This window comes from Oncorhynchus gorbuscha, linkage group LG21, assembly GCF_021184085.1.
Source record: "Oncorhynchus gorbuscha isolate QuinsamMale2020 ecotype Even-year linkage group LG21, OgorEven_v1.0, whole genome shotgun sequence".
NCBI classification, from domain to species: Eukaryota; Metazoa; Chordata; class Actinopteri; order Salmoniformes; family Salmonidae; genus Oncorhynchus; species Oncorhynchus gorbuscha.
The window spans coordinates 27181841-27205884 of NC_060193.1; the positions used below are offsets into that span (position 1 = coordinate 27181841).

General features: G+C 43.7%; 2 protein-coding genes across 5 annotated transcripts in view; one reads left to right on the plus strand and one right to left on the minus strand.

Annotated features, from left to right (window-relative positions):
* The first annotated feature begins 1153 nt into the window (after positions 1 to 1153).
* LOC124007885 (Y-box-binding protein 2-A-like) lies at positions 1154 to 6149 on the plus strand. 4 transcript variants are annotated; one of them, XM_046318712.1, is made up of 10 exons: positions 1154 to 1332; positions 2538 to 2601; positions 2784 to 2817; positions 3046 to 3147; positions 3413 to 3691; positions 4137 to 4219; positions 4404 to 4611; positions 4706 to 4864; positions 5026 to 5098; positions 5602 to 6149. In XM_046318712.1, the coding sequence occupies exons 1-9, from the start codon at positions 1254 to 1256 to the stop codon at positions 5059 to 5061; spliced, it is 1044 nt and encodes a 347-aa protein (XP_046174668.1). In that variant the 5' UTR covers positions 1154 to 1253; the 3' UTR covers positions 5062 to 5098; positions 5602 to 6149. The 4 variants fall into 4 exon arrangements, with proteins under 4 accessions (XP_046174668.1, XP_046174669.1, XP_046174670.1 ...); XM_046318713.1 differs by having other exon boundaries at positions 3046 to 3135; XM_046318714.1 differs by having other exon boundaries at positions 1155 to 1332; positions 3434 to 3691.
* Positions 6150 to 6152: 3 nt separating this feature from the next.
* The window catches only part of LOC124007884 (solute carrier family 2, facilitated glucose transporter member 4-like), a 44196-nt gene continuing 26304 nt past the window's right edge, over positions 6153 to 24044 (minus strand). The window contains exons 3-12 of the mRNA XM_046318711.1: positions 21655 to 21815; positions 10909 to 11033; positions 10595 to 10710; positions 10244 to 10406; positions 9861 to 10048; positions 9557 to 9661; positions 8329 to 8430; positions 7953 to 8156; positions 7509 to 7759; positions 6153 to 7416 (exon numbers count right to left, since the gene is read on the minus strand). Coding sequence (XP_046174667.1) covers positions 7541 to 7759; positions 7953 to 8156; positions 8329 to 8430; positions 9557 to 9661; positions 9861 to 10048; positions 10244 to 10406; positions 10595 to 10710; positions 10909 to 11033; positions 21655 to 21815 — 1383 coding nt within the window. The 3' untranslated portion in view covers positions 6153 to 7416; positions 7509 to 7540. The remainder of the gene's footprint in view (positions 7417 to 7508; positions 7760 to 7952; positions 8157 to 8328; positions 8431 to 9556; positions 9662 to 9860; positions 10049 to 10243; positions 10407 to 10594; positions 10711 to 10908; positions 11034 to 21654; positions 21816 to 24044) is intronic.

Sequence of the window (24044 nt, forward strand, 5' to 3'; positions counted from 1 at the left end):
AATTTATCACTGGCGGCTGCACGAGCTGAAATATCGGCAACAGAGAGACAGGTGCACACAGGGGAGTGGGCCTGTAGTATGGCCTGTAGCAACAGACGAGACAAGCAGGATATGGGGCCATTTAGCTTTATTGACTGACCAATTAAAGTACACCTAAGTAGGATTTAGGCTAGCCGACTTCGTACATAATTGTTGCATTTAAATAAATATAAGCCATTTTCTCATAGGAGAGGGTAACACCTAGTAGGCAATAGTAACCCATTATGATAGAACAGCACACATGAATTACACTTTTGACAATGACAATTTCCGAATACTTTATCAATCATATAGGCTATGCCCTCTGGTCAACACAGCCACGAGAGGCTACATGCATAACACCCAGTGGTTTAAAGTACTTAAGTAAAAAATACTTCAAAGTACTACTTAAGTCGTTTTTTGGGGTATCTGTATTTGACCTTACTATTTATATTTTGATAACTTTTACTTCACTACATTCTGAAAGGGAAATAATGTACTTTTTACTCCAGACACCCAAAAGTACTTGTTACATTTTGAAAGGAAAATGGTCCAATTCACACGCTTATTAAGAGAACATCCCTGGTCACCCCTACTGCCTCTGATCTGGCGGATTCACTAAACACATGCTTTGTTAGTAAATTATTGTCAGTGTTGTAGTGTACCCCTTGCTATCCGTAAAACAATTAAACAACTAGAAAATTGTGCTGTCGGGTTTTCAAAATATAAAGAATTTGAAATTATTAATACTTTTACTTGTGATACTTAAGTACATGTTAGCAATTCCATTTAATAGTGATACTTAAGTATATTTAAAACCAAATACTTTGAGACTTTTATTCAAGTAGTATTTTACTGGGTGACTTTCACTTTTACTTGAGTCATTTTCTATTAAAGTATGTTTACTTTTACTCAAGTATGACTTGTGAGTACTGTTTCCACCACTGATTACACCTCATTCAGGTTATCACCTGAATGAGGTGTAACCTCTGCGCGCTATCATTTGTCCTGCTCTACCTGCTTTTATTTTAAACCTGTCTTTTTTTTGCGGCCTACGCCCTTCCAAATGGCTTCCTTGCTGAGCTAATGAGGCTCCTGGATTGGCTACTATGAAACCAATGAGGCGCGGTTAACATTGTGGATCCCGGGAGGTTGTCGGGATAAAAAGTTTGCGGTGGCGGCCAGAGCAAAGTTTGGAGAGGGGGATATTGTTGTAAACGTGTATCCGTGAGAGTATGACCGACGCAGAAGCGCAGAGCGCCCCACCGTCGGCTCCGGTGGAAGAACAGCCACAGCCGGAGAGAAAAATTATAGGTAAATGAAGTGGAATTACTAGTGACAAATATCTTCCTTGACAAAAGTTAGCACAATTTGTGAGTGTTATAAATTTGTGGATATACCTATGCGTCATGGCCACGGACTAAAGCCAGAACATGGCTGTGCCTCAAATCATTGCTTAAAATATGTCTGTAGGGCTACAGATTGGGTGGTTGGAAAGTGCGTATGTTTCAGTGACTCATGTCGGTTTTGTAACTCTTGGGAGTTAATCTATGGGAGTAGCGCACATTGTACACCCAGGTCAAGTTGTGCTGATCCTAAGCAGTTTTTGGCGTTTCGTTTCAAGTTCCACGTGCCTCCATGTTTTACGCAAGGACTTGGCTGAATATCATGTTATTAAATGCTTACTCTATTTTAAGACTGACATTAATGTTGATACAAATATATTGTTCAACAAGCGCATATTGTAATTGTGAGACAAAGTAGAACATTTGCTAAACTGACCCCTCGTGGGTTTGTGCGGTTGGTAGTGTGCCGGGCTGTTTAGATACACACGCGTTATCAAGATTAATTACTTAAACCGACATTTTGAGTTGTCGAGTATGAACGTGGTTGAATGTAGGCCTATGGTGTCACAATATGACCCTAATTTCACCTCATCAAATGTCACGTGTTCCAAGGGGGAGGGAGTTTGTTCACAGGTGAACGTCATCTTGATCAGCGATTGACGTCTGATTTCACCACCATTGACCATTTAGGTCTAAATGTTAACGTGACGATCAAGCATTGACAAGTGAACTGGGCTTTCATTAAATGTGCAGTGCGCATTGGTGTAAATTATTTGACAAGTTTCCGTTAAAACGTTCCAATTGAGGTGTCAGTTGCCATTGATTTGTTACGTCAACAAAGTTACTTGGTACGTTAATGTAGGCACTTATTCATCAACTCTCTACAATGTTAAAATGGTAACACCACAACTATGCACAGTAAGCACAACTTGTCCCACTTTACATAGTCAATAGGTTTCTAGTCAAGTGTTAATGATTGGCACAATCACGGCATGTCCTGCAGCCTAGCTTGAACCGTTTTGGTTAATTAAAGTTGCCATGAGGGAGAAATGTATTAGGTCATATAGTAGACGTTCCCTTTCAAGACCTCACATGCAGCTTCACAATCATTGAGTCTTTCTTTTGACTTGACTTTGATGTTTGAGATGGTGTTTAATCAAGCTGTTGTTGCAGCCACCGCAGTCCAAGGCACCGTGAAATGGTTCAACGTGCGCAACGGATATGGCTTTATCAACAGGTACCCTGCTATGTGCTAGAATGTGGTTGTGTAATGTGGCTGTCACATGTGAAATTGAAAAGTACACTAATTAGCATTTAATTTGACACAATGCATGTGCTCTGTAGTACTAGTATGACATGTTAACATGGCTAAGGCTTGATCATTTTGGATTTGTCATAACTGATCATTGTCCCCCCCAGAAACGACACCAAAGAGGATGTCTTTGTTCATCAGGTAAACCCAGCAAGATAAAGTCTGAGTTGCAAAGAGCACCTGCTGCTTCATACCACTGGGTTGCATTCATTAGTGCGTATCTTAGCAAAACGTTTTACAATGTGAAATGAAAACGAGGGTTTCTTGTTGGACAAGTTCAGGCAGGCCATCCCTGTTTTAGAATGTTTTATTCTGTTTGGTGCCTCGTGAATAAAACCCTGTATCACATCATCCAATCCATATTTGTAGACTGCCATCAAGAAGAACAACCCCAGGAAGTTCCTTCGCAGTGTTGGGGATGGGGAGGTGGTAGAGTTTGACGTGGTCGAGGCCGCCAAGGTAGGCAAACCTGTAAGGATGATCTTTTTTTTTTCACCCACCATATTAACAAGTCTTAAGGATAGTTCAGCCCAAAATAAAACTTTGATCTTTTTGTGCTTTTTACAGTCCTATGCCAATTTCAGTTTCAGGCCATTGTGTAGCTGCTGCCTTATCCATTTGTTACTTTTCAAATGAATTGGAAATATTCGCTTTTTGGTGTGAACTATCCCTTTTAATTTGAGTCACTCAAACGGTTTGAATTGCAAATCATTGTTTAAAATATCTCTCCTACAAGATCTCTCTCTCCCCCTCTCAGGGCTCGGAGGCAGCCAACGTGACAGGGCCTGGTGGTGTTCCCGTTAAAGGCAGTCGGTACGCGCCCACCAAACGCCGTTTCCGCCGGCGTTTGTCCTCTCGCAGCCCCAGGCCCGGTGACGAGAAGGGTGACGGCACCTCAGGCCCCACTTCGGAGCATGGAGGAGAGCACGACGGAGAGCGGCCCGGAGAGCGGCCTGGAGACCGGCCCCCACCGCGCCGGCGTAGGCCCCGCCGACCCAGACAGGAAGGGCAAGAGGTGATGAGTAGATGGCTAAATAGCTGCAACTCCACATGTTTACAGTCCGTTCTCCATTTTGACTTATTTGAAGAGGAAAAAGCAGACCAACAGAGTAAAATGGTGAATGGAATTTACTGCCACTTTTTCCAGGAAGTTGCTTCCGCCTTTCCATTTCCTAAATGGATGTCCCCACCCTAACCCCTACCCTTACCTTAACCCCTACCCTTACCTTAACTGTTTTAAATTTAAACTTCAATGGGGTGAAGTCAGTTGGGACGTCCCAAGGGTCCCTTTTAGACTTTTCCATTCCTAAATGTTTGCAAAAGAGCGTCTGCTAAATGACTTAAATGTAAATGTAAATGCAAATGGAGGCGTATTTGAGGATTGGATCTCCCACCTGTGCTTATCAGTTGTGTAATCTGTTTTCTTTCCTGAAGTGTTGTGTGGTCTGTTCTCTCCCCAGGGCGAGCCAGGGGAACAGGAGGGAGGCGTAGAAGGCGACCAGCAGAGGCCTCCACCGCGTAGGTTTAGGACCCAGTACCGCAGGTGAGACTGACATGGCATTTTTGTGTAGGCTTTTTTATGTATTTGGATGTTCTCATGTCAATAGATATTGGCAGTTTGTGGATGGCTTTTTAGCCCGTAGGCTAGTATTCCAAGATTTGATGGCGCAGTTTTGGCCTATTTGGCTGTAAATTTGACTTTGTCCCATGCTATCTAACCTTCTCAGGCCATTCCGTCCTCGCCCACCTCCCGGGGAGGTTCAGGCGGGTGCTGCCACCTCAAAGGGCCAGGCAGCAGAAGGGCAGGATGTGGTGAAGGAGGCCCAGGAGGGCCAGCAGACAAACGGGGAGCAGGCCAACGAAGACGGCCAAAAGCCCCGCCGACAGTTCAGCCGCCGCAGGCAGAGGAACTCAGAGTCTAACTCTGTCTCTAAAGTGAGCGGCTCAGTGCTTCCTATGTAATGTTGCGATACAAAATAATACAATGACAATATTATGTTGCTAAGTTTCCCCTCTGTTCATATCTTAGGATGGGACAGAGAAGCCCGAAAAGCTAGCTTCGGAACCTAGCACTCCCCTTCAGACAGCCAAGCCAGCCGACCTCAAATCCTCCCCCAAATCCTCCCCTAAAGGCTCCCCCAAAATGTCCCCCAAAATGTCCCCCAAGTCCTCCCCCAAATCACCAGAGGTAAGAGGCACCCCGACGTTTATTCAATACTCCCTCTTGCTTTTACTAACTGGTCTAAACTTGGCTATTTTACTGTAGGTATTCCTGCATGTAGTCATTATATTAATATTGACTTAGTTATGTTCCAACAGTTTTTTTTACAAAAGGGTCCTTTTTTTCAGCCACCTGCCACGACAGTTCCCGCAGACACAGAATGACGCCCATGAGACGGTGTAACGTGACCCCAGACAAGAGGTGGGACCCCGCTCTAAACTGGCACAGCCTTTAAGGGTTTGGGTGGAGGGTTGCGCTTCTTGCATTACTACCGAAACTGCGACGCGGCTATCTCGTAGCTGTTGTCACTAGTATGTGATATTTAGGTACTTTTTCAATGTATGGGTTTTCAGAGGAAGTGCACAAGTCTTCTGAAGGATGGTCAGCCCCTGTGGTCCACATGAGTGTTAAATGCTTTTCCTAATGACTTTATATTTTTGGGATGTTTGTGTTCAATGAAAGCCCACCTATATTGCAGTTGTAAATTGGTCGCCAATTGAAGTCTGAAACCCCGTGGGACCCACTGCCTGTTAGAAGTCTTAATTCTTGGCATTAATTGTGTTCTATTGGTTTAAGTGTTAATGTATCTCTCCTTGTCCTCTCTGTCGGTCTTTGCCCCCTGCCTGTCTTTTTTTCACATACCTGCCTTTCTCCCCTTATCTTCTCTGCCCATCTGTCTCTCTCCCCCCTGTCGCTCTCTTTAGGTTCCTAGGGAGGGTTAGCTGGGGGACCGAGCCCCTCTCACCACACCCACCACTGTGCACTACTCTCCAATTCCCCCACCCCATCCCATCTTACTGACCCTCCCCCCCCCCCCTGCATATGGGAGAAGGATGGGAGGGAGGGAGTTGCATGTATTCATAAATGTTAAAATACGCCTAGAAAGATCTAGAGGAAAGAAAGATTTAAAAATCTGCTTGGATGCCCAGTTACTCCACAAACCCCCAGCTAGTTTACTTTAATTGACTGAGAATGGGCATGAGCAGTAGAGGACCCAGCCGCTATTTTAAGTTTGATGATGTGGGAAGCGTGTGTGAGGGTAGTGGTCCAGGAGTTGCGACGATAACCTTGCCACCCCCCCCTAGTTTGTAACATGCTGCAGCCCACACCCTATTTGGAAAATCAAGGCCGGGGGTTGGTTTAAAAAAATATATACATTTTTGTTCTACTTATTTTTGTATGTGCTTTTCTTTTGGAGGGGATTATGTGCAATGTCAGTATCTAAATGTCGATAAAATGTTTGCGAAAACCACAATGCAGTCATGTCTTTAATGTCCACAATACACAGTCCAGGAAATGTAAAATATGTCTGCCTTGAATCTCATTTTTGTGGGATAAAACCAGAGTAAGTAATTGCATTAAATTCCAACTCGTAGAATCTGAAAACGTAGCATCAGACACTTGATAAAAGCTGTAACATTAAATTGCAGTATATTTGTATTCAATATGACCCTTTTTTCTCGGGATGGTAGTAACTAAAGTCTCACTGAAATGTTGGGGCATCAACATGCTCATGTTTGAAATGGGAACAATTGTCATACAAACCATACAGGATACTATCAATATTCACACTTCATATAAATTACAGATTCTCTTTGTTCAATACAAATCTTCAAAGACAACTGTTCAATCACAACCAGTACAGAAGACAGCACATGTGTCGTAGTTCAGGGACAGATTGCTGATGCAGTAGCAGTCAAAACCAACCAAATCAACTAATATTGTGCACAACCCCATAGAAACCAAAGACATACTCATATTGGAGTGGGTAAAGTTTGAGTATTTGAAGACCCTTGTACCATTTTGTTTTTTTCACTCAAACCAGCACGCTATATACATTTAAGTACTAAATACATGATTTGCTCATTAAAAGTAACTTCTCTGTAGGCTGTGCAATGAGTCATGTTAAAGCTGTCCATCTTGTGAAATCAAGTTTAGGGACACTTCCAAAGAGGAAGTGGGTTGCTAGCGGTAGACTGGTTAGCCCACTGAGACAAACTTACAGTAACTTGGAAATAAATCACTCAATGCCACAACACCATAGCTTTGCTCACTAAAAATGTACATGGGTTTCCACACTAGCTGTTATTGTAACCAGCTATCAATCTGAAAACTGCTGACATTTTTGTATATAAAGTGCAGGAATACCTCTCTCCATAGAACATCTGTGCGCAGTCTCTCAATCAAATCTCCATCCCCCATCAGCATATGTACACCCGGGCGGGGGTAATGCCTCAAAGTTCAGGAACCTTATTCTTGTTCCTGATCATCCCCTCTATCACCCATTATGGGTTGCCCTGGTAATAAAAATCACTCACCCGCCACCCTTTCTGGGGTATGTTAAGTTGGTGCAATGCTTTAATGTTGCACAGCCTTTTCCTCGAGCAACCCGTTCCTGTCAACATATCTCCCTCAAACTCCATTTCCCAACTAAGGGCCCAGTTCCAAATCCATTCCACCTCCCTAACCCTTGACCCACACGCCAACCTTGCTCGATATGCCTAGACACAACTCAAAGGAAGTTTGAATTAGGCCCAAGCCCACCCCTTAGTACCCAGTTGTATCCCTCTGAGTTTCCCTGCCTAACCAAGAGTCCGTCTGGCCTCCTCAGCCTGCCCTCCCCAGTTCCCCCATGGGACCCCATTAGTCAAGGCTTCCCTCCCCCCCCAGGTAGTCCAGCTCTGTACTCCGCTTGCCCAGCTCCATGTCCAGGTCCATCATGGCGGGTGGGTGCTGGCTGAAGGAGGCGGAGATCTGGTCGAACGTCTTGCCCCGTGTCTCCGGCACCCGGAAGAAGGTGAAGATGAGGAAGAAGACCAGGAGGACTGCAAAGATGAGGAAGACATAAGGCCCACAAAGCTCCTGTGGAGCGAGAGGGGGAGGGGGGCATATATTCATTAGTGTATCATTGAGAAGACATTTACTCATCAGTCCATGTCTGTCAAGACACCATCCAATCCAGAGTATGTCAGCTTCGCCTATCATTAAAACCAATACTAAAGTCCTAAATGAAGGTTCCTGGTCAAAAAAACAAACACACAAAGTGATCACTTACAGCAAGATACTGGAAGCCAAAACCAATAATGAAGTTGGCCGTCCAGTTGGAGAATCCGGCCACGGCCATCGCAGCGGGCCTGGGGCCTTGGGAGAAGAGCTCAGCCACGAAGAACCAGGGGATGGGGCCAGGCCCCACCTCAAAGAAGGCCACGAAGCCAAAGATTGCCAGCATGCTGATGTAGCTCATCCAGGGAACACTGTCCTGCCAAGGGAAAGGTGGTGATGGTTCAGCCAGAGGTACATGAATAGAAATAGCCATACCACCCATTATGGCCTCTGTTTTGAATGGGGCGCCCCTTCTAGTATTTTATTTCTATGGGTACATGATTCCGTGAATGGGCTAATGAGTTTGTTGCTATTCATTAAGGACTGACCAATAAGGCAAGAGCTATCGTCATGACAATAGCACAGCCGCACATTCCGGACAGCCCCAGCATGTGTAGCGTCCGGCGTCCCGTCCTCTCCACCAGGAAGAGCTGTTGATTGGACGAGAGCAAGATGACAAACAGGTAACAACGGGCCTGAATCATGTTCACTCATTTCTAATTGAGACAAAACTTAGCAGATGATTCTGACCGAACCTTTCCAACTGGCGTTTGTCTCAAACCTCTACTCTGGGACCCCCAGCCATTCCATGTTTCTTGCACCTGATTCGACTTGTTAACTAATCATCAAGACCTTGAATAGGTTAATCAGGTGAGCTAGTTCAGGGCTACAACAAAATTGTGAAATGTCTGGGGTCCCCGAGGAGAGGTTTGCGAACCACTGGTCTAAGGCATTCTCCAGTCTGGTTTGGTCATGGATAAAGACTATTGTAAGTGGGAGCTTTCTCTACAGAATACAAACATAAAAGTGAAGCTGATGATTTAAAGAGGTGTTTTCATTTTTAAAATCAAAGGTCAACCCTCAACCCAGCCAAGACAATCAATAAATGAATCAACAAATCTGACCTTTTTGGATGAAGGCAGAAAGACTAAAGGCTCTATTCTATCTGAAGCGTTACAGATTGTACAATATAAATGTAAAGGTAATTTAGGATTGAGCCAACATATGCAGTGTTTATCGTGAATGCAGACTCCACTAACGTGGGAACATTGACCTTTAAATATACCCAACTTTGTAACTGTAACTTCCACGGTATGGATTGAATAGAGCCCTAGATTGGGATAACCTCATCCCACAGCGCATATAAACCTGGGACATCAACGATTTAAAGTTGGCCTTAGTGGGAGTGACCTATAGAATTCCTAGAGTGACCTTGCTATAAGTAAGGTATTTATCATAATTTCATTTTAGTGAATCACAAGACTGTGAGGCGTGGCACCGTAAACAGAGTTGCACAAGACATGTACAGAGAAGGGGCAAGGTGTTCTGGGAGATGATTAATTGGTAGATTAAGTTGGGAGTTTCTTCCGTTCTGTATTGGCTCAGGAAGGCCAAGTTTGAATTGTTGGTTCACTAGACTCTGCGCATGTGAGCGGGAGTGTCTGGGAACGAGATTAAGGTTGGGTCGACCCACTTCGTTATCTTGTTTGTTCAGTGATAAAGGTGTACGTGTTCAACAGTAATGGAGGTGCCTGGAAACAGGGCCTGCTTGTGTACCGAGACCACGGTGAAGGCACAGTTGACCACGCCGGCTCCTATAGTGGCGTAGACGGGGCTCTGGACCCCTGCCTTCTGGAAAATACTGGTGGAGTAGTAGAAGATCTGGAGAGAAGATAAGAGGATGGTTGGTCATGGAATGGGGTCAAGCTTGAAGCAATGATCCCAATGTAAATGTGTTTCTTTGTCATTCTTTCACTGTTTGATGAAATCTAAGGACTCCAGATATAGAATGTATTTGAAAATACTCATCATCAGGTGATACACACACCTACTGCACTCCCCTGCCCTCTCTAGTACTCACAGCGTTGACCCCAGAGAGCTGTTGTGAGAGCTGCAGCAGGATGGCGATGATGATGGGCTGCCGGTACATGGGGGAGCGGAAGAGCTCTGCGATGGACACCTTCCTCTCCATGTCCATCCTCCTCTTCTCCTCCTTCATCTCCGCCAGCATATCCCCCACCTCCTGCCTTCCGGTCAGCCTCCTCAAGCCTGGTGAAGAGTGGGAAAGAGAGTCACGCTGAGCAGAGAACTTCGGATGGGTTTTGGGGTGTGTTTGTAATTCAATCCCTGCTCCTGATCTACTTGTAGTCCTCTCCAATCAATCAAAAATAGGAAAGGAGATAAGGGAGGAAAGGAGGCCACTAGAAAGTGTTGGGACGTGGCCGGTCGTGACTTGATCCTCACCGCTCTTGGCGTGGTGCTCCTGGCAGCGGATTATGTAGAGAAAGCGGGGGCTCTCGGGGCAGAAGGGCAGCAGCACCATCTGCAGGACAGTGGGCAGAACGGTCATACCCACCAGCACTGGCCACAACTCCTCACTGCCCAGCAAAGACTCCAGACCTAGGACCTAGGGACGAGGGGGGAAAGAGAGAGGGAAAGCGAGAGAGGAAAGGAAAGAGAAGAGTGATGAAGATAGGAGAGAGAGCGTGCATGAGAGAGAACATTAATGCAGGTTCAGATAGTAATATATTGTGTAGAACAAACAAAATTCACTGTCATGTTGTTAAATACATTGTGCAAGCTCAGCTTCTGTACCTGTGCTATGAGAATCCCTGTGACGATCGCCAACTGGTGGAGCGTGCCCAAAGCACCTCGCAGACTTGTAGGCGCTATCTCGCCCACATACATGGGCACTAGCCCTGATGCCAACCCTGGAGGAAAGATCATTAGGCTAAGGTTCAGAAACTGGTATGCCAAGGTCTGGAGACAAAACAAAATGAGCAGCGATAGTGATTCCTATGAACTATTTCACCGGTTATTGGAATTTCAGTACTATTCATAGAAAATAATATAGGCTATCTACTGCACCACTGAAAAGTATAATTTAAGTCTACAGGATGAGTGCTCACCACAGTATGCACCGATGACGAAGCGTCCCAGGATCATCATCTCAAAGGACCGGCTGATTTTGGCCATGCCCATCAAACCTCCTCCGATGAAGGCAAACAAGTTGTTTATGAGCATGGCTTTCCTCCTGACAGAGTACAAAGGAATAAATACGTTTTAATATTATTAGTAGTCATAATTTACAGAAACACTTTATAATTGTGGTTTTTCGGCCTTCGACTGTTCTATAATGTATCCTCTAGATGGCAGACTTACACCACAAAACAGACACTGTTACAAATTGTCATAAGGAAAATATTTTGTTTCTACAAGGAACAGCTATTGTCACTCCTTTAAGAGTCACCCGTGCGTCAATCTAAGTAACATAATAATTAACTCTCCATCAAAATCCGTCAATTTAAACTGGAGCTAACAGATTTAGCACGTACTGCGTCTCAACCCACCGCATCCGCCTGTCGACCTTCAATGACAGCGGTGGAAAGTGGCTGAGCCAAAGCGGTGTTTGTCAGACCATGATGAGACAAACCGAAAATAGGGAACCATGTTGGATCTAACTGACTGACACTATCTATAGGGAACCATGTGGGATCTAACTGACACTATCTATAGGGAACCATGTTGGATCTGACTGACACTATCTATAGGGAACCATGTTGGATCTGACTGACACTATCTATAGGGAACCATGTTGGATCTAACTGACTGACACTATCTATAGGGAACCATGTGGGATCTAACTGACACTATCTATAGGGAACCATGTTGGATTTGACTGACACTATCTATAGGGAATCATGCGGGATCTGACTGACACTATCTATAGGGAATCATGTGGGATCTAGCTGACTGACACTATCTATAGGGAACCATGTTGGATCTGACTGACTGACACTATCTATAGGGAACCATGTGGGATCTAACTGACTGACACTATCTATAGGGAACCATGTGGGATCTAGCTGACTGACACTATCTATAGGGAACCATGTTGGATCTGACTGACACTATCTATAGGGAACCATGTGGGATCTAGCTGACTGACACTATCTATAGGGAACCATGTTGGATCTGACTGACACGATCTATAGGGAACCATGTGGGATCTAGCTGACTGACACTATCTATAGGGAACCATGTTGGATCTGACTGACACTATCTATAGGGAACCATGTTGGATCTGACTGACACTATCTATAGGGAACCATGTGGGATCTAGCTGACTGACACTATCTATAGGGAACCATGTTGGATCTGACTGACACTATCTATAGGGAACCATGTTGGATTTGACTGACACTATCTATAGGGAACCATGTTGGATCTGACTGACACTATCTATAGGGAACCATGTTGGATTTGACTGACACTATCTATAGGGAATCATGCGGGATCTGACTGACACTATCTATAGGGAATCATGTGGGATCTAGCTGACTGACACTATCTATAGGGAACCATGTTGGATCTCTGACTGACACTATCTATAGGGAACCATGTGGGATCTAGCTGACTGACACTATCTATAGGGAAATGTTGGATCTGACTGATCTATAGGGAACCACTATCTATCTAGGGAACCATGTTGGATCTGACTGACACTATCTAGGGAACCATGTTGGACTGACACTATCTATAGGGAACCATGTTGGATCTGACTGACACTATCTATAGGGAACCATGTTGGATCTGACTGACTGACACTATCTATAGGGAACCATGTTGGATCTGACTGACACGATCTATAGGGAACCATGTGGGATCTAGCTGACTGACACTATCTATAGGGAACCATGTTGGATCTGACTGACACTATCTATAGGGAACCATGTTGGATCTGACTGACTGACACTATCTATAGGGAACCATGTTGGATCTGACTGACACTATCTATAGGGAACCATGTTGGATCTGACTGACTGACACTATCTATAGGGAACCATGTGGGATCTAGCTGACTGACACTATCTATAGGGAACCATGTTGGATCTGACTGACACTATCTATAGGGAACCATGTTGGATCTAACTGACTGACACTATCTATAGGGAACCATGTGGGATCTAACTGACACTATCTATAGGGAACCATGTTGGATTTGACTGACACTATCTATAGGGAACCATGTGGGATCTAGCTGACTGACACTATCTATAGGGAACCATGTGGGATCTAACTGACACTATCTATAGGGAACCATGTTGGATTTGACTGACACTATCTATAGGGAACCATGTGGGATCTAGCTGACTGACACTATCTATAGGGAACCATGTTGGATCTAGCTGACTGACACTATCTATAGGGAATCATGCGGGATCTGACTGACACTATCTATAGGGAATCATGTGGGATCTAGCTGACTGACACTATCTATAGGGAACCATGTTGGATCTGACTGACACTATCTATAGGGAACCATGTTGGATCTGACTGACACTATCTATAGGGAACCATGTTGGATCTGACTGACACTATCTATAGGGAACCATGTTGGATCTGACTGACACTATCTATAGGGAACCATGTTGGATCTGACTGACACTATCTATAGGGAACCATGTTGGATCTGACTGACACGATCTATAGGGAACCATGTGGGATCTAGCTGACTGACACTATCTATAGGGAACCATGTTGGATCTGACTGACACTATCTATAGGGAACCATGTTGGATCTGACTGACACTATCTATAGGGAACCATGTGGGATCTAGCTGACTGACACTATCTATAGGGAACCATGTGGGATCTAGCTGACTGACACTATCTATAGGGAACCATGTTGGATCTGACTGACACTATCTATAGGGAACCATGTTGGATCTAACTGACTGAAACTATCTATAGGGAACCATGTGGGATCTAACGGACACTATCTATAGGGAACCATGTTGGATCTAACTGACACTATCTATAGGGAACCATGTTGGATCTGACTGACACTATCTATAGGGAACCATGTTGGATCTAACTGACTGACACTATCTATAGGGAACCATGTTGGATCTAACTGACACTATCTATAGGGAACCATGTTGGATCTGACTGACACTATCTATAGGGAACCATGTTGGATCTAACTGACTGAAACTATCTATAGGGAACCATGTGGGATCTAACGGACACTATCTATAGGGAATCATGTGGGATCTAGCTGACTGACACTATCTATAGGGAACCATGTGGGATCTAGCTGACTGACACTATCTATAGGGAACCATGTTGGATCTAACTGACACTATCTATAGGGAACCATGTTGGATCTAACTGACACTATCTATAGGGAACCATGTTGGATCTAACTGACTGACACTATCTATAGGGAACCATGTTGGATCTAACTGACACTATCTATAGGGAACCATGTTGGATCTGACTGACACTATCTATAGGGAATCATGTGGGATCTAGCTGACTGACACTATCTATAGGGAACCATGTGGGATCTAGCTGACTGACACTATCTATAGGGAACCATGTTGGATCTGACTGACTGACACTATCTATAGGGAACCATGTGGGATCTAGCTGACTGACACTATCTATAGGGAACCATGTTGGATCTGACTGACACGATCTATAGGGAACCATGTGGGATCTAGCTGACTGACACTATCTATAGGGAACCATGTTGGATCTGACTGACTGACACTATCTATAGGGAATCATGCGGGATCTGACTGACACTATCTATAGGGAATCATGTGGGATCTGACTGACTGTGTGGAACTGTCCCGCATTTGTGCCCTTTGTCCCGCAACCAAACAATCATGTCCCGCATTTTATCAACATTTACATTTAAGTCATTTAGCAGACGCTCTTATCCAGAGCGACAAATCCACTTTTTATTTTATTTTATGTATCTTTGTCCCTTATTTAAAATCAGATATTCCAAACCTGTCTCTTTCAGTCACGTTGCGCTTATGAAAATATATGCATATATATCATAATGATGTTATGGCCTAAGCTTAACTTCTCCAATCGTTTAGATCTGATATTTTGCGCATTGTAAGACGAGACGTAGGCCAACGTCATATAGGCCTATAGTCAACCAATGTTTTTCAAATCCTTTCGGAATAAATTCCGGCTAAATTGGGAGAGGACAGTTTGGCGTGCTTTTTAGCCATATTAGACTGAAATATATAAGGTAATTTCGTCAAACGTGTGAGGCTCTCCGTGCCCATTAGTTGCTCATTCAACATATTTGCAGTACTTTTCTCAATTTCATTTGAACTGTTTTACATTCCACGAGTCCAACCAAATATAAACAGATTTTCATAAAACAACCACACGTGTGGTTTCTCAGTTCTGCATCACCAACTTTTGTGCAAGGGAAAATAATTGGCTTCGCTTCAATTGCTCGTTCGGTGCTGCGGACTGCAGGGGTGTAGCAAAAATTGATATCTGTGGGTGTAGTGCTGCCAGAGAACACCGGAACATCGCTCCGCCACTTCTCACAATGGTGCTGGTTTAGTAAAGTTATAGAAAAGCTGAATGAATGTATTGGAAGTTCCCGTAATGATTCATTAGTATTCTACACAACATAACAAAATATAATAACACAGTATAAGGTTACTGTTACACAAAAACACCACTAGTTTCTTATGAGATTTTAAGATGGTTAGCAGAATAGTCCCCACAAAAAATATAATGCGGCAAAAAGTCAACAGCACGCGCCGCTAGGCCGCATGTGCATTGATTGAAACAAAATACAGAGAGGCTATATAGTTTAAGACCATCTGCTTTAATTTGCTCACGAAACAGTCATTCAAGAAGATCTAAATGCATACGCATTGGCGGTTCTAGTATGTATGGCTCCCTTCAGCGCCCCCGCCAAAAAAATGGACCATTCTGCACAACCTGTAATTTTTATTCCGACATTTGAAACAACACACATAAATAATCCTAACATTTAAAACTATATAAATGTAAAATAATATATAAAAAAGAAGACTCGTAAATATAAAAAAAGACAAATATAAACAAATTGTATAAATACAAAGAGAATCAAATTATTACACTATCAATCAATCAATAAGTCAAATGTATTTATAAAGCCCTTTTTACATCAGCCGATGTCACAAAGTGCTATAAAGAAATCCAGCCTAAAACCCCAAACAGCAAGCAATGCAGATGTAGAAGCACGGTGGCTAGGAAAAACTCCCTAGAAAGGCAGGAATCTAGGAAGAAACCTAGAGAGGAACCAGGCACTGAGGGGTGGCCAGTCCTCTTCTGGCTGTGCCGGGTGGAGATTATAACAGAACATGGCCAAGATGTTCAAACGGTCATAGATGACCAGCAGGATCAAATAATAATAATCATAGTGGTTGTAGAGGGTGCAACAGGTCAGCACCTCAGGAGTAAATGTCAGTTGGCTTTTCATAGCCGATCATTCAGAGTTAGAGACAGCAGGTGCGGTAGAGAGAGAGAGTCGAAAACAGCAGGTCCGGGACAAGGTAGCACGTCCTGTGAACAGGTCAGGGTTCCATAGCCACAGGCAGAACAGTAGAAACTGGAGCAGCAGCACGACCAGGTGGACTGGGGACAGCAAGAAGTCATCAGGCCAGGTAGCCTTGAGGCATGGTCCTAGGGCTCAGGTTCTCAGAGAGAAGAGAAAAGAGAAAGGAGTGAAAGAGAGAGAACTATTGCTAACAAAAAACACACAAATAAATTGAAATTGCACAAATCCTATATCACATAAATACACAAATAGAATAACACACTTGTAAAGAAGATAACCTGATTATTCCAGTATTGCACTTCAAACAAGAAACACAACTTCCACAACTGCCATCTAAACCCTTACCTTTCTTGCCTTCCTTGATGCAAAGTCATCAATTACATTGTCATAAGAAATATTCCCAGCAATTGCATGGTTAATACTGATGACAGCAAGACCACTAAGGCGTTCCTGTGACATGGTGGACCTCAGGTAGGATTTGATGAGCTTCAGCTTTGAAAAGCTCCTCTCTGCTTCAGCTACGGTCAATGGAAGAGTAAGACAAATTCTGAGAGCGGTCCACAAATTTGGATACATTTCTGAGAGCTCCCTATCGTGTATAAATAAATATCAGCAGCTCAAGCAGGGTCATGGTCTTTGATGGCAAGTCAGGCAAGTTCTTCAGTTCCTGTGCAAGCTCTCTGCCGTCCAAGTCTGAGTGTTCTTTATAGTGCAGTGTCATACTAAGGGCCTCACATTGTTCTGTCAGATCCTCATTTGAGAAACTTTGGAAGGTTGACAGCACTCCAAACTTCTCTCCCACATTTTCCAACGTGTACAATTTTTCCCGAAGGGCTGTTGCAACATCAACAACGACATTGAAAAATGTCACATCCAGCTTCTTCAAGGTGTCACTCAAAGGCTCATCAAATGATTCGTATGAAAATTGACTGTTTGTGGACCTCAGTCTTTTCTGCCTCTACATTCATACCCTCGCAAATATCCTTGGCTGAAGTTTGTGCAGTCATAAAGCCTGATGCTTTGTAGTTGCTGAGACCTCTCTCTGTCTTTCTGAGACGACTGACTGCAACATCCACACGCACACTGGGAGACGGCATCAGCTTGCTCACATGTTGGATCTGGCTCAAGATGTCACACCACACCACTATTTAGATGCTGAAGCAGTATGATCCCACCTCCTCTGACAAGGACTGGGCCTCAATCTTTATCACAGACTCTTTGGTTTGATTCCCCGCCTGTCTCACCGCTGCTGCCTGAAACCTCAGTGGCTCGACACTCTTAACTTTACTTTCCCACCTTGTCTCAGTCCACATCTTCAATGTGATGTCCACATGTTGTTTTTCAGGATGGCCCATCGCTTTGTGGAGGTTGAGAACAAGGTGACTGTTTGTGTAAGATGCCAAAGTAACCTGTGGCATCGACAGAACTTTTAGCAGCATCAGCCACAACCAGGTTCAATGTGTGAGCCCCACATGGCACAAATAGACCTCTTGGATTCATTTCCAGGAGTCTGGCTTGGGCACCTTTGTTTTTGCCTTTCACGTTGGCCCCATTATCATAAGACTGTCCTCTGCAGTCCTCAAAATGAATTTTTAGCTAATCTTTTGAGAATCAGGGATGCCAAACGTTGGCCCGTGGACTCCTCTGCCTCCAAAACTCCCGTAAAACGTTCCTTTATCTGGGGATCCTCCTTCAGGGACACAATTCTAATCACAACTGACAACTGTTCAGTGTGGCTGACATCTGAGGTGCAATCTAGAATGATAGAGAGTCATTTTGCCAGCTTGATGTCACTCACCATTATTGAAATGCTGCTCAACAAATCAATGAGTTCATTCTGTATTTGGTGGCCAAGGTGGTGTGACTTGAAGTCCCTTTTTGGACACGGTTAAGGTTCTCTTTCATGACTGGATCAAATTGTGCCATCAGTTCAACCTCTTTGAGGATATTTCCATTTGATGGAGAGTACAGTGTTTCTGTGGGTCCCCTTAGTGCCAGATTTCTAATTGCCAGAGAATGCACAATAGCAGTCAGATGTGTCAACACCTCTCTCCATCTCATCCTCTCAGCCTCCATAAGTGCCATCTCGTGCTTATCAATTGTTTCCCCTTTCGTGATCCTCATTGCCAGTTCTTTCCATGTTTTCATGCAGTTTTGGTGTTCTGGACTGCTGCCGTATGAAGTCAGCAAAGAACTTGCATGTTTCCAGTCTGTCAAACATGAGTTTGCTAAATACATTTTCTTCCTAGAAAAGAGTTTGCAGCAGAAGCAGAAGAGGCTGTTGTTTCTTTCAGAATACACCAACCAACTTCTAGGGATTTTTTCAACACTCACCAAAGTCTTCCTGAAATACTGGTGCAACTTATTCTATCACTCTCATTCCTTGGGAAAGCAAAGTTAGGTGGTACCTCACTTTGTCCTCTGCAAACTAGTTGTGTCCGAATTCTGTCAGAGAGAGCTGAAGGCCAGTCAGTAGGGTCTGTAGACAATGGTTCATCCTCAGCAGCAGGGTCTGTAGACAGTGTTTCATCCTCAGCAGCAGGGTCTGTAGACAGTGGTTCATCCTCAGCAGCAGGGTCTGTAGACAGTGGTTCATCCTCAATAGCATGGTCTGTAGACAGGGCCTGTAGACAGTGGTTCATCCTCAGCAGCAGGGTCTGTAGACAGTGGTTCATCCTCAGCAGTAGGGTCTGTAGACAGTGGTTCATCCTCAGCAGCAGGGTCTGTAGACAGTGGTTCATCCTCAGCATCAGGGTCTGTAGACAGGGGTTTATCCTCAGCAGCAGGGTCTGTAGACAGTGGTTCATCCTCAGCAGCAGGGTCTGTAGACAGTGGTTCATCCTCAGCAGCAGGGTCTGTAGACAGTGGTTCATCCTCAGTAGCAGGGTCTGTAGACAGTGGTTCATCCTCAGTAGCAGGGTCTGTAGACAGTGGTTCATCCTCAGTAGCAGGGTCTGTAGACAGTGGTTCATCCTCAGCAGCAGGGTCTGTAGACAGTGGTTCATCCTCAGCAGCAGGGTCTGTAGACAGTGGTTCATCCTCAGCAGCAGGATTTGGTGGGGATGCTGCTACAGGCATTTCTAATGGAGAGCACATGGACATTAGTTTACACACGTTATTCACAGAATTTATACTGGTGGAACATCCCACATACATACCCAGTAATGATAAAATCAGCATTGTTACCAACAAAATGGAAACTTAAAACTTGGCAAAGGGAAATTATTGATTTTGCTTATGTTATACAGGTATGCACACATAAACACATGTACGTGTACCCACACACACCTGAAGAATCCTGCAGAATCCTGTTGGGGAGAAGTGGAAGCAAATGGGTCTTTATCCTCAGTCTCAGACAACATTTGTGAAGACACCTGTGTGGCTGAGGAGGTGGATGGCTCCTCATCTTGAGGCTCTGAGATCATTTCTGAAGAGGCCTGTGTGGCTGAGGAGGTAGAGATGCCTCCTCATTCTGGCCAGTGCCAGAGGGTGCTCCAAAATATTTCAGAAGTGCCCCTGAATTTGCATTGAAATACAGTATATGAGTCTGACACCCTAAATACATTTGTTGCACAATTAAATATACATGTCATTATGCACAATTGATCAAACTTTCAGAATAGGAACCAAATGAACCATACAACCTCCTTGTCTAATTCTAGGCATAAGACACCCCCTTAAGGCTCAATATATCACAAAAGATACAAAATATCAGCATAATATATTTTAAGTTAGCCTACATTGGAAATTCCCCTTACTGAGCTCAGGACCTAGTCAATACAATCACAGAAAACCTTTATGATGTCACCACAATGAAAGTTAACCAAATCAATAATGTGCTAGTTAGGTTGTAATCGTTCTTCTGCAGGCTACACACATAATCATGATGAAATTGTGTGAAATTATATCCAATGTTATCTAAGCTAGTTGGACAGAAAACGGAATATTGTCCCCCTATGTGTAATAGGGGTGGCAGGTAGCCAACTGGTTAGAGCGTTGGGCCAGTAACCGAATGGTTGCTAGATCGAATCCCTGAGCTGACAAGGTAAAAATCTGTCGTTCTGCCCCTGAACAGGCAGTTAACCCACTGTTCCTAGGCTGTCATTGTAAATAATAATTTGTTCTTAACTGACTTGCCTGGTTAAATAAATAAAAATAGCAAAGCAAGCAACATAGTAACATAGGCTAACAAACATAAATGTTATTATACTCATAAAGAGATGACATAGCTGCAAACCTTTATCTTTTGTACGTTTCTCCTCTTCTTCTTTCCTCTTTTTCCTAAACTGGGCACCTGATGGCTTAGACCTTTTCTTGTCCATTTGTGTTGATTTGGCACTCGAGCATCAATACATTACCCATCCCCCAACACTGTTAACTAAGAGTCGAGACTACATTACCCATCCCCCAACACTGTTAACCAAGAGTCGAGACTACATTACCCATCCCCCAACACTGTCAACCAAGAGTCGAGACTACATTACCCATCCCCCAACACTGTTAACCAAGAGTCGAGACTACATTACCCATCCCCCAACACTGTTAACCAAGAGTCGAGACTACATTACCCATCCCCCAACACTGTCAACCTAGAGTCAAGACTAAACCAATTCACCTTGGTGGTGTGCAGACTGGTTTTATATTATTCTTAATGATTTTGCACAAACCAGAAAAAAATGTAACAATATGTCTGTGAAACTATATATTTGCAGTTTTATGAATGAATTGTGGTTCATTTGGTATCATTTCATAGCGTGACTGATTTTACTCATTGCATTAGTACTGTACAAAGTTAGAGGTGCGCAATCTGATAGATGCCGCCGCTCCCCCTACCTCGGGCTTCCAGTGGGTAGACCTGAGGTCAACCTACCCCTGCCCACCTCCCCATCTTGTACTTCTGAGTGGGAGACCTTTCCAGGCAGTAGCTCACAAACTAGAATCAGGGCGCCCACTCCGACAAGGTTAATTGACCCACAGTCCCACACGGTGACATGATATCATTGACGTGATGTACAAACGAGCAATAGAAAACCGGTCGCGCAAATGTCAAATTCACCATCTTGCTGCCCCCCCGGGTGGCTGCCCATGTTGCCCATACCTAAATCCCCTACTGTGCATATGCAAATGCTGCCAAATGTTTCATTCATGTAAGCAACACCGTCCAGTTAATGTCCTGCAAAATCATCCTGTTGTCCCGCATTTTGAGGTTTTTAATGTGGTCACCCTAGCGTGTGCATGCGTGTCTGTGAGTCCGCTTTCTCGTGTCTGAGTGTATCATCTCCCCTACCTGCCCAGCCATTCTGAGATGACGCCCACACAGAAGGAAGAGATCATGCCTCCTATAGAGAAGATGGCCACCGACAGGGACCACAGAGTGGTGAGTGTAGCGGTGGGAATGGGCTCTCCATACCGGTGCACCCATGTAGCATTGTAGTCCGCCTCAATGATCTGGAAAGGCAGGAGAAGAGAGATGAGATAAGACCATGACAAGACAACGGGGAGACAGATGAGCCATCCAATAGAGCTAACATTTTTCCTTAGTTATCGCAGGATGACTGTAACCTGGTCCCAGATCTGTTTGTGCTGTCCCAGCATGACAGGGATCATAGGAGTTGGTAAGACAGCACAAACAGATCTGGGACCAGGCCAGGAAGACAACAATGTCAAGACAAAATTGATTTATGAGCTTTGTTCAAATTGGTTCCGTTACTTGGAGTGTTGTGCATCCTTCCAACACCAGAGTTCTTGGTTTGGTTCCCGCATGGCATGGGCCACATATACTGAATCTAGGTAAGTGTATACAAAAGTGTTACTTCCTTGAGATAAATGCTTCGGCAATGGAACAGAGAGAAATGTGCTTTGTGTGAGTGAATGCCGGGTATAACCACCATTCAATACTATGTGCTTCTTGCAAATATGGTCTATCAAAATCGAAAACTTCCCAATCATTAATCCCTTACCTAGAATTTAACGCAAATAGATTGTCTTTCAATGGATTGACTTTCAACGAGTAGCACAGTTGTGTCAAGGGGTTCTTTTGGGCCTGAAGGTTTCGCCTGTTGAATAGACGGCAGAGGGTTCAAGGTTTTGGCTCATGTTTAAAGAGGTTCAAGGGACCAGGACTCATGACCAGAGAGTACATACCAGCGGGGGCACGTCGGTTGTAAGGCCTCTCTCGTAACACAACTCACCTGACTATCTCCGTCTGTTCCTCTGTCTGACTCACTCCCAGTCTGTATCTAAATACAGATACTATCAGATTCCTAAGAATCTGCTCAATATACACTGAACAAAAATATAAACCCATATAAAGTGTTTGTCCCATGTGTCATGAGTTGAAATAAAAGATCCCAGAAATGTTCTATAAGCACAAAAAGCTTATTCCTCTCAAATGTTGTGCACAAATTTTTTAAATCCCTGTTACTGAGCATACCTCCGTTGCCAAGATAATCCATCCACCTGAGAGGTGTGGCATATCAAGAAGCTGATTAAACAGCATGATCATTATACAGGTGCACCTTGTGCTGGGGACAATAAAAGGCCACTGTAAAATGTGCATTTTTTTCACATAACACAATGCCACAGATGTCTCAACTTTTGAGGGAGCGTACAATAGATGCTGACTGCAGGAATGTCCACCAGAGCTGTTGCCAGATAATTTAATGTTCATTTCTCTACCATAAGCCATCTCCAATGCCGTTTTAGAGAATTTGGTAGTACTTCCAACCGGCCTCACAACTGCAGACCACGTGTATTGCATCGTGTGGGAGAGCGGTTTGCTGATATCAATGTTATGAACAGAGTGCCCATGGTGGCGGTGGGGTTATGGTATGGGCAGACATAAGCTACGGACAACGAACACAATTGTATTTTAGTTTTTGCAGTTTGAATGCACATAAATACCGTGACGAGATCCTGAGGGGCATTTTGAGGAGCATTTTTTATAAGGTATCTTTGACCAACAGATGCATATCTGTATTCCCAATCATGTGAAATCCATAGATTAGGGCCTAATTAATTTATTTCAATTGACAGATTTCCTCATATGAACTGTAACTCAGTAAAATCTTTGAAATTGTTCCATGTGGCATTTATATTTTTGTTCAGTATAAATTTGTTAACTTGTCAGATGAGGAGTTGAATGATACTGCTGTCTACACAAAATGCAATATATACAGCATGAAACTGATTCTACATTTGATATAATATACTGTTGATATATGTACCTATATATTTTATGTGTAATAGCTGATACACAGTACCCAAGCTAGCACATAAAGTTCTCAGAACCATATGTTTCTTAGAGATTGTTAAGAGCGTGGTTGTTCTATGGTTATTTTGCAAACAACCATCCCACAACTTTCTAGGAATGGTTCAGGATAATTGCTTGCTTTGGAACATTCTCAGCACATTTAAAAAATATTATTTTATCTTTCATTACTTTAACAGAACGTTTGATTAAAAGTTCAAACATGGTTACATTTCATTTCAATTTTGGCAACGGTCTAGGCGCTTTCTCCAACTGTTTTGACATTGGGAATGCTGTCAAATTGTTTCAAGAACGTTAAGAAACAACGTTCTTCTGTGGGAATTTCAGTACTTCAGCAAAACGTTTCCCACAGGTTTCCTCGTGGTTCCATTTAAAGTCATGTTCTCAAATTGTTCCGAGAATTTCAA